At 45.5% G+C, this 10809-nt stretch overlaps 1 protein-coding gene across 1 annotated transcript in view; it reads left to right on the top strand.

The window, feature by feature from the left end:
- The window catches only part of LOC133977107 (ephrin type-B receptor 4b-like), a 13371-nt gene extending 5366 nt beyond the window's left edge, over positions 1 to 8005 (top strand). Inside the window, 12 exon segments of the mRNA XM_062415243.1 lie at positions 1 to 143; positions 365 to 461; positions 1183 to 1235; positions 1350 to 1463; positions 4310 to 4557; positions 5099 to 5245; positions 5615 to 5683; positions 5808 to 5857; positions 5995 to 6094; positions 6288 to 6481; positions 7242 to 7400; positions 7864 to 8005. The exon segment at positions 1 to 143 is cut by the window's left edge and continues 8 nt beyond it. Coding sequence (XP_062271227.1) covers positions 1 to 143; positions 365 to 461; positions 1183 to 1235; positions 1350 to 1463; positions 4310 to 4557; positions 5099 to 5245; positions 5615 to 5683; positions 5808 to 5857; positions 5995 to 6094; positions 6288 to 6481; positions 7242 to 7400; positions 7864 to 7969 — 1480 coding nt within the window. The 3' untranslated portion in view covers positions 7970 to 8005.
- The last annotated feature ends 2804 nt before the right edge of the window (positions 8006 to 10809 follow it).

Raw genomic sequence — 10809 nt, 5'->3', positions numbered from 1 at the left:
GCAGTACGTGTCCAGCAGGTCTTCTTCGGTGGTGGTGTCGGGGCTGCGGCGGGCCCAGCTGTACCTGGTCCAGGTGCGCGCTCGCTCACAGGCGGGATACGGATCGTTCAGCGCGGCGAGCAGCTTCAACACGCTGCCCGAAGGTACGAGTCAGCTGATCCTGTGATGAGTCAGCTGATCCTGTGATGAGTCAGCTGATCCTGTGATGAGTCAGCTGATCCTGTGATGAGTCAGCTGATCCTGTGATGAGTCAGCTGATCCTGTGATGAGTCAGCTGATCCTGTGATGAGTCAGCTGACCTCAGAGATTTACAAATATTAATCAGTAAAAATAAATAATAAATAAATAATAATGTGTGTTTCAGGTGGCGGTCACTCTCATCTGGTGCTGACGGGGGTTCTGGTCACTATGGGAATACTGCTGCTCGTCGCCGTGGTGATTGTCGCTGTGTTCTGTTACCGGTAAGAGTGTGTGTGTGTGTGTGTGTGTGTGTGTGTGTGTGTGTGTGTCTGTGTGTGTGTGTGTGTGTGTGTGTGTCTGTGTGTGTGTGCAGGATGCTCCCTCCCTGCCTGCCTCAACAGAACAATGCAATGCTGACCTCAGGTTCACACACACACACACACACACACACACACACACACACACACACACACACAGGGTGGGACATGTCGACTATATTAAGACAGAGAAACTCGACACTCTGAGATTCAGAGAGACAGATAATAACATTCCTGAGATAAGAAAGGATGTTACAGCCTGTCTGTCTCTCTCTCTGTCTGTCTGTCTCTCTCTCTGTCTCTCTGTCTGTCTATCTGTCTCTCTCTCTCTCACTCACCTGTCTCTCTCTCTCACCTGTCTGTCTGTCTGTCTGTCTGTCTGTCTGTCTGTCTGTCTGTCTTTCTCTCACCTGTGTGTCTCTCTCTCTTTCTCTCTGTCTCTCTCTCTCACCTGTCTGTCTGTCTCTCTCTCTCTCTGTCTCTCTCTCTCACCTGTCTCTCTGTCTCTCTCTCTCTCTCTCACCTGTCTCTCTGTCTGTCTGTCTGTCTCTCTCTCTCTCTGTCTCTCTCTGTCTCTCTCACCTGTCTGTCTCTCTCTCTGTCTCTCTCGCCTGTCTGTCTCTCTCTCTGTCTCTCTCACCTGTCTGTCTCTCACCTGTCTGTCTCTCACCTGTCTGTCTCTCAGCAGGAGGAGGAAGGAGTCAGAGTCAGATAAAGGACACTATCAGATGGGACAGAGTGAGTATTTTTAAGTTTAGTATTAATGCAGAGACGATGATGATGGTGATGATGATGATGGTGATGATGATGATGATGATGGTGATGATGATGATGATGATGCTGTTTTCATAGCGATCAAGGTGTACATCGACCCGTTTACCTACGAGGACCCTAACGAGGCTGTGAGGGAGTTCGCCAAAGAGATCGACGCCTCCTTCGTTAAGATAGAAGAAGTGATTGGAGCAGGTAAACCTATCTCCTCTGTGATTGGCTGTCTGTGTGTCTCTGCTGTGATTGGCTGTCTGTGTGTCTCTGCTGTGATTGGCTGTCTGTGTGTCTCTGCTGTGATTGGCTGTCTGTGTGTCTCTGCTGTGATTGGCTGTCTGTGTGTCTCTGCTGTGATTGGCTGTCTGTGTATCTCTGCTGTGATTGGCTGTCTGTGTGTGTCTGCTGTGATTGGCTGTCTGTGTGTCTCCTCTGTGATTGGCTGTCTGTCTGTGTCTCTGCTGTGATTGGCTGTCTGTCTGTGTCTCTGCTGTGATTGGCTGTCTGTGTGTCTCCTCTGTGATTGGCTGTCTGTGTGTACCTGCTGTGATTGGCTGTCTGTCTGTGTCTCCGCTGTGATTGGCTGTCTGTGTTTTTACTGATGAATTGAATTTTGAGGATATTTTGGGAATATTTAGGGTTCTGGTAGTGATGACTGATGAGACTCCTCATGGAGGTTCTAGAGAGTCCTAACTGGAGGTTTGGTGGTTCTATGAGTTATGTTGATGTTCCACATGCTTCAGAGGGTTAGCTGTTTCTAAAACACCACTAGGTTTATATGAGGTTCTACTGATGAGGTTCTACTGATGAGGTTCTACCGATGAGGTTCTACTGATGAGGTTCTACCGATGAGGTTCTACCGATCAGGTTCTAGCAGGTCAGAGGTTCTGGTAGGTTTCAGGGTTACTGAGGAGTTTCCAGGGAGATAAGAAGGTTCATTAAAGAACGTTTGAATACGTTCTGGGACGCTTGAGGAACTTTTTGAATATTTTTAAGGAGTATTTCTTGAGTCTGAGATATTAAAGGAACGTTCCTACCAGTCAGTTTCTTTCTGGAACATTTAGGAACCGTTTTAGGAACCCAGGAACATTTTCAGAAACAGTTTTAAACACTCTGGATGTGTGAGGAACATTTTAAGGAACATTTAAGGAAGTATTTCATGAATCAAATCTAAAAATTATTAAAAGAACTTTTGAAGCACACAGTAACCTCTTAGAACCCAATCAAGACATTTGAGGAACGTTCTAAGGACACAGGAACCCACAGGTACTGGACAGGACTCCAGGAACCCTTCAGGAGAAGCTTACATGGAACCCAGAGAACACATGGAACACAGGGAACCCAGGGAACACAGGAACACAGGGAACCCAGGAACACAGGGAACACAGGGAACACAGGAACACAGGGAACCCAGGAACACAGGGAACCCAGCTTCTTTGTATAACACCAGGAACTTTTAAGAACCTTTTGTGGAACATTTCTGCATCTTTGAGGAACTTTTTAAAAACATGAACAAACCTTTCCAGTAACTGAGTTGAATTCTAAGAAAGGCGGGAACTTAAAGGATTAACCGAGGAACCGAGGAACCTTCTGAGGAGTCTTACTGGGAGCTTACATGGAACTTATATTCAAGGGAACCGGGAACCTTTTTTTAGGAACAGACTTAGGACTCCAGGAAACACTTGTGGAACCCTTTAATGGAACCTACCAGTGTTTTAAGGAACCTCATGAGGAACCCACAACGATTTTTAGGAGCTTTCAGCAACTGTTGAGGAACCCAGCAACATTTACTACCCAAGAACCCTTTAAGGACCTTTGAGGAACTGTTTAAGGATGCAGTCACATGGCGGGAACCAGGAACCTGCTGAGGACCACTGTGGGTTCTTTGAGGAACCTTTAAAGAACACAGGACCATTGTAGGAGTTGAACTGGAAACAAAGGATTACAGGAACCTTTAAAGTGTTTGAGTTATTTCAACTGCTCAGAGAAACATTAGGAAACCTTGAGAGGAGAGAAGTGTTGGTGACCTTTGACCCCTGAGAGGAGAACGTTAAGTTTGTCATCATCAGGAGGAAACGTGTTCAGTCACCTTCCAACATGAGTCCAGTTTTATTAAAGTAAACATGAGACTGTGTGTGTGTGTGCGTGTGTGTGTGTGTGTGTGTGTGTGTGTGTGTGTGTGTGTGTGTGTGTGTGTGTGCGTGCGTGCGCGCGCGCGCGTGCGTGCGTGCGTGCGTGCGTGCGTGTGTGTGTGTTTGTGGTGAATACCCAGCACCATTGTTTCCACAGTAACGGCTATCCAGTTACTCTCACTAATGTCATCACCAGAGACTACTACTGTTACAGTAGCCACACACACACACACACACACGCACACGCACACACACACACACACACACACGCTCCACATGTATGTGCGTGCTGTATGAGGTGTGGATGTGTTGGTATGTGTTAATGAGCCTTAAATGAACATTACACCTCTGCGGTTAAGCTCTGCTGTGATTGGCTGCGGCAGGTGGCGTTCCTTAGGGTTCTGGTTGCTCAGGGTTCTGGTTCCTCAGGGTTCTGGATCCTCAGGGTTCTGGTTGCTCATGGTTCTGGTTGCTCAGGGTTCTGGATCCTCAGGGTTCTGGTTGCTCAGGGTTCTGGTTCCTCAGGGTTCTGGATCCTCAGGGTTCTGGTTGCTCAGGGTTCTGGTTGCTCAGGGTTCTGGATCCTCAGGGTTCTGGTTGCTCAGGGTTCTTGTTCCTCAGGGTTCTGGATCCTCAGGGTTCTGGTTCCTCAGGGTTCTGGTTGCTCAGGGTTCTCTTTATTTAAAGAACCTTTCCAGCTGTGGTTCCCCTCACCTGCTGACTCACTTCTTTTTATTAAAACATTTCATAACAAAGTTAACCTTTAAGTCTACCTGTCCAGGTGAGTTTGGGGAGGTGTAATGAGGCTGTGTTCTACCTGTCCAGGTGAGTTAGGACAGGTGTAATGAGACTGTGTTCTACCTGTCCAGGTGAGTTAGGACAGGTGTAATGAGGCTCTCTGTTCTACCTGTCCAGGTGAGTTTGGGGAGGTGTGCCGGGGGCGTCTGCGGGTCCCGGGCAGGAAGGAGAACTACGTGGCCATTAAGACTCTGAAGGGCGGCTACACGGACAAGCAGAGGCGGGACTTCCTGTCGGAGGCGTCCATCATGGGTCAGTTCCAGCACCCGAACATCATCCACCTGGAGGGCGTCATCACCACTTCCTGTCCCGTCATGATCCTCACCGAGTTCATGGAGAACGGAGCGCTAGACAGCTTCCTGAGGGTGAGACAGGCGTCTCTACCTGTCTGTCTCTGTCTGTCTGTCTGTCTCTACCTGTCTGTCTGTGTGTACCTGTCTGTCTGTCTCTACCTGTCTGTCTCCACCTGTCTGTCTGTGTCTACCTGTCTGTCTCCACCTGTCTGTCTGTACCTGTCTGTCTCCACCTGTCTGTCTCCACCTGTCTGTCTCCACCTGTCTGTCTGTACCTGTCTGTCTCCACCTGTCTGTCTCTACCTGTCTGTCTCTACCTGTCTGTCTCCACCTGTCTGTCTGTACCTGTCTGTCTCCACCTGTCTGTCTCTACCTGTCTGTCTCTACCTGTCTGTCTGTCTGTCTGTCTGTCTGTCTGTCTGTACCTGTCTATCTCTACCTGTCTGTCTGTCTGTCTCCAACTGTCTGTCTCCACCTGTCTCACTCTCTCCACATGTCTGTTTGTGTCTACCGGTCTGTCTCTACCTGTCTGTCTCCACCTGTCTGTCTCAACCTGTCTGTCTCCACCTGTGTGTCCCCACCTGTCTCACTCTCTCCACCTGTCTGTCTGCAGATGAATGATGGACAGTTCACCACCATCCAGTTGGTAGGAATGCTTCGTGGCATCGCGGCTGGGATGAAATATCTGTCTGACATGAGCTTCGTCCACAGAGACCTCGCAGCTCGTAACATCCTGGTCAACTCCAACCTGGTCTGTAAGGTGAGACACCTGTCTGTCTGCCCACCTGTCTGTCTGATCACCTGTCTGTCTGATCACCTGTCTGTCTGCTCACCTGTCTTTCTGATCATATGTCTGTCTGCCAACCTGTCTGTCTGCCCACATGTCTGTCTGATCATATGTCTGTCTGCTCACCTGTCTGTCTGCTCACCTGTCTGTCTGCTCACCTGTCTGTCTGCCAATCTGTCTGTCTGCCAATCTGTCTGTCTGCCCACCTGTCTGTCTGCCAACCTGTCTGTCTGATCACCTGTCTGTCTGCACACATGTCTGTCTGATCACCTGTCTGTCTGATCATCTGTCTGTCGGATCACCTGTCTGTCTGCTCACCTGTCTGTGTGTCTCTGGTCTCAGGTGTCAGATTTCGGGCTCAGCAGGTTCCTGACTGAAAACTCTTCCGACCCAACGTACACCAGCTCTCTGGTAAGACCGATACTCACCTGTATGACATCATCAGCTGCTCTGTCTCACCTGTCTCACTGTCTCACCTGTCTCACCTGTCTCACTGTCTCACTGTCTCACCTGTCTGTCTGTCTGTCTCTGTCAGGGAGGGAAGATTCCTATTCGCTGGACGGCTCCTGAAGCCATCGCCTACAGGTGAGCGTTGGTACTGCAGCCGCTCGTTAACTTCACCTGAAGTTAATTAACATAATGATGATGTCACTGACTGATCGCAGCGGCTCGTTAGTGATTTTAATTGAAGCTAATTAACATAATGATGATGTCACTGACAGGAAATTCACGTCAGCCAGCGACGCGTGGAGTTACGGTATCGTGATGTGGGAAGTGATGTCATACGGAGAGCGACCGTACTGGGACATGAGCAACCAGGACGTAAGAAAAAACTTTATTATACAACAGTTTATAGACAATAAAAACTTTATTGTTATTCACCCGTCTCTCCCTCTACCTGTCTCTCTCTCTACCTGCCTGTCTCTCTCTCTCTGTCTCTCACCTGTCTCTCCCTCTACCTGTCTCTCTCTCTCACCTGTCTCTCTCTCTACCTGCCTGTCTCTCTCTCTCTCAGGTGATTAACGCCATTGAGCAGGACTACCGTCTCCCGCCGCCGCCCGACTGTCCCGCCTCTCTGCACTCGCTCATGCTGGACTGCTGGCAGAAGGAACGAGCCAATCGGCCGCGGTTCTGCGACGTGGTGGCGTCTCTCGATAGGCTGATCCGAAACCCCGCCTCCCTGAAGGTGATGCTGGCGGACGGACCGAGGTGAGCTCGTTAGCACAGCTCGTTAAGGAGAGACAGTTTGATTGACAGCTGAGGAATGTCCTGTATGCAGCAGCTGCTGGGGCTCAGAGGTCAAAGGCCAGAGTCTGACACAAAGACAAAGGCACACATGTTTTGTTTGAGAGTGTGTGTGTGTGTGTGTGTGTGTGTGTGTGTGTGTGTGTGTGTGTGTGTGTGTGTGTGTGTGTGTGTGCAGGCCAGCTGTGTGATTGGCAGCTGTTTATACAGACAGAGCTGTTTACATGAGCAGGTGCAGAAAAGTTCACATTCCTGGATTAAAGCTCAGAGATGCAATATCCTGTCTGTCTTTCTGTCTACCTGTCTGTCTGTCTACCTGTCTGTCTTTCTGTCTGTATGCCTGTCTATCTGTCTGTCTCTCTCTCTGTGAATAAGTGAATTTCCTGAAAGGAACTTTACCTTTACTAAGATAATTCTTTCTCTTTAAACTAAGGGGAAATGTAGGATCTAGTGTTTGTTCCAAACTAAAAGACTAAAGTCAGGATATCTGCAGCTCTGATATCAACAACTTTATGGAAATGGAAAAATAAATCAACACCTTTTAAACAATAAATAACAAAACATCAGTGTCTTAATGTACGAACACTCCCTGAACTGTGTGCTACTCAGTTAACATCTCGTTATGGGATCAAACTTTCACATATTTTCAGTTTAGATCTGCAGGTCTGAACCTGAAAGTCCTGTCAGCTCACCAGTAACAATAATCTCTCTCTCTCTCTCTCAGCTCGTCCCAGCCTCTGTTGGACCAGCGCCCCCCCCCTTCTCTCTCAGCCTGTGGTTCAGTCTCTGAGTGGCTTCGAGCCATAAAGATGGAGCGATACGAGCAGAGCTTCCTACAGGCCGGATTCACCAGTCTGGACATCGTCTCACAGATCAACACCGAGTAAGATTCACACTGTACTACAGTAAAGTACAAGTACCTCTAACTGTACTACAGTAAAGTACTAGTACCTCTAACTGTACTGCAGTAAAGTACAAGTACCTCTAACTGTACTATAGTAAAGTACAAGTACCTCTAACTGTACTACAGTAAAGTACAAGTACCTCAAACTGTACTACAGTAAAGTACAAGTACCTCCAACTGTACTACAGTAAAGTACTAGTACCTCTAACTGCACTACAGTAAAGTACTAGTACCTCTAACTGCACTACAGTAAAGTACTTCAGTATGTTGAATGTTTAACACATTTGAACAAACTGACAACATTTAGTTTTCCTTGTTTTATTAATTCTCTTGTAAAGTAAAATGTATAAAATATAATTTCACAGTTCAGTTTTGGGCTGAAGGTTGAAGTTCTATCTGTTTTTGGCTCTAATCTCTTTCCATACTTTGTCTGTTTCCATAGAGACCTGCTCAGAGTGGGCGTGACGCTCGCCGGCCACCAGAAGAAAATCCTCTCCTCCATCCAGACGCTCAGGATACGCAAAGCCCCGCCCACCCTGCTCTACTGACCAATCACAGCGCCGCCTCGTCACCTTGTCCAAAACCTCACCACTCAGGATGTGACCCGTCATTGTGACCAATCAGAAACCCTTATGGCCAGAGAGACTCCGCCTCCATATGGTCAAACCAATGAGAGGCCTCGGGTGAAACAGCTCAGACATTAAAAACGCACAAAACTTTGACAGCGACTCAGAACACTAAATAAATAAATAAAGATCCTGATGCTTCCTGCTGTCTGATTCAGGTGCAACAACACTCGTTTTGACCAATCAGAACCAAGCACGGAGTTAACCACCAGCCAGAGTTTAGCCAACACACTCAGGATCACACCAGCCAATCAATGCTGCTCAGGATAACCAAAGATTCTCCTACCTTCACCTGATTGGTCGCTTCTTTATCCCCGCCCCTAAAACTTGACTCACTGGGCAACCAACCAATCAGCATCCAGCACAACAAAACCAATGGAGTACTCTTAAAGTGCTGATTTTATTCCAATGACTCTTCTGATTGGACATGAAGACGTTGTAATCGCCCCCTGCTGTTACCGCTAAGCCCCGCCCACTGCATGAAAGCAGAGCTGGGATTGGTTACCAGCCATGTCCATCACACAGTAACAGCAGGTTGGTGCTGTGTTGGTTGGATTTGCAGAGCTGATTTGGATCTTCGTGCGCGACTGCACCTGAAATCTGTCAAAATAGGAATTCCAGCAGATCAGGGACTAAACTGTCTCTACTGGATTTTTTTGGAAATACAAAGATTTGTTTTTTCATCTTGTTTTTGTGCAAAAACAAAGAAAACTATTCACGGAATAAAACCAAAGCTCCCAAACTGCCACTACGACTGCCGAAAACCAACATTTAGGACTGAAGGGACTTTAAGTGAAATATCAATACTGTGGAAATCTTTAAATACTCCTTTAGGAATATTCTGTGATTTTTATCTGATCACTTTTTAGGGAATTATTGTGGAATTTTTAAGAAATGTTGTGGAATCATGGACAAAACTGCGCAGGAACATTTTTGATTCCCAGAAATTCCAAACAGACCGGTCGGTAAGCTCGGTCTGTTTTGGGAATATTTACCCGAAGGACATCCGGAGGTTCTGGAGGGATTTATGTGGTGATATGTGAACATGTTCTGGTAAAGAATCAGTGTCGTACTCTTCAGAATCTGTGAGGAATATTCCGGGGTCGCCTCAGAAAACAATATGGAACGTTTTGAGGAAATCTTCAGGACTCTTTGGGAATACTACACACACTTTTTTGGAACATTCAAGGCATCATCCAAATTACTGTGATTGTTGAAGTGATGATATTCCCTGGAATACTGGAAGACTGTCAGTAAGCCTTTTGGGAAATATTTACATCACATCAGTGAACTCTTGAAAAGGACTGCGAGTTTCTCAAACTGTGGTTTGATGCCCACAAATGGTTGTAAGTCCACTTCTGGTGCTTTATTGAGGTTGTAAAAGTACTCAAGTATATTTTATTGAGCCTGGGTCCTCAAACATTCCCACACTGAGGGGTCTGGAACTGTTTTCTGACTTTAAGGTGATACCTCAACCAAGATCTGTCCTTTTAACATCAAATATTAATCCTGGTATAGTTGAAAGGGTCGTACCAAAGATTTTTGGTTGGTTTTCACTTTAAAGCTTTTTATTTTTTATCTTCAACCTTCAGGATCAAAACACAGATGATATTTTCCAGAGAATTAACAGATTTTTGCTCATATAATAAAACACAGATCTCTGAATGTGGGAACTTTGATGACGCCAGAAATATCTGAACTTTTGGATTGTAGAACTTTTAATGGTTTTATATTTTAGCACTTTTTGTACCTGATATTTGATTATGATCATGTTTTTAAAGCCGAGTAGAGATATCAATGTTTTTATACTAAACATACATTTCAGGAAAAAAGTTTCATTTTGTAAAGAAAAAGAAAAAAACAACAAAAAAACATTTGTCTTGTATTTCAAGCTCTGAGACGAAGGTGAAAGAGGATCTGATGTTCAGGACCAACGATCACGTCTTTTACAACATGTGTCTCATTCACCAGTTAAATATCTGATCATTCCCCTTTCATCACCTCTGACACTAAATATCAAAGCTTCACAGACTTTATTCTGCTCTGATGGACTCTGTGTTTTATCTGCTCTCAGACAAACATTCATTCATGTGATAAGAAAAGTCTGAAGATAAGCTCCTACAGATGTCTCCAAGTTATCTTTAAGTTCCAGTCGGCATCCGTCCAGACGACAGAAGAATCGAGTTTACTAAGTCGACATGTTTCATGTTTGATTGAGAAAATATATAAAATTCAGACTATTCATTTCTTCAGCCTGTAAGTCTGCAGACGTCTACTGTCAAAATAACAGTAAAGCCTTATCTGACAGACCCTTTCCATTTTAACACTAGTTAACTGAAAGTTTAAAGAGTACATTTCAGATTTTCAACATTTATTTTTTAGGACACAGTTGTAAGAATCAAACTTTGACTGACAGAAATATTCAGTTTTCATTGTCTCAAACTACATGTTAGCAGATTATGTTCAATTAATGAGCACATTTCTCAAATACTACCAAATTACATAATCCTTTCATATAAATGAACAGTTACACAGCAGCTACATGCTATAAATCTCAGTTTGTACTATAGTATAAATGTACTAACAGTGAAAACTGTATTTTCTGTCAGTTAAACATTTAGAGGATGTGTAAAGAGAAGCTATAACACATGAATAGTTATCATAAACACAGTGAAGCCAAAGCTACGTCTGATCATTCCTTCAGGAAGGGATCACCTCACATAGAGAAACAATAGAAGGAAAATTCCCAGACGTTCCCGTTG

The sequence above is a fragment of the Scomber scombrus genome, unplaced genomic scaffold (genome assembly GCF_963691925.1).
Source record: "Scomber scombrus unplaced genomic scaffold, fScoSco1.1 SCAFFOLD_200, whole genome shotgun sequence".
In the NCBI taxonomy this organism is placed as follows: domain Eukaryota; kingdom Metazoa; phylum Chordata; class Actinopteri; order Scombriformes; family Scombridae; genus Scomber; species Scomber scombrus.
The sequence above is the reverse complement of the archived record's forward strand: the minus strand, read 5'-3'. Positions and strand labels throughout refer to the sequence as shown.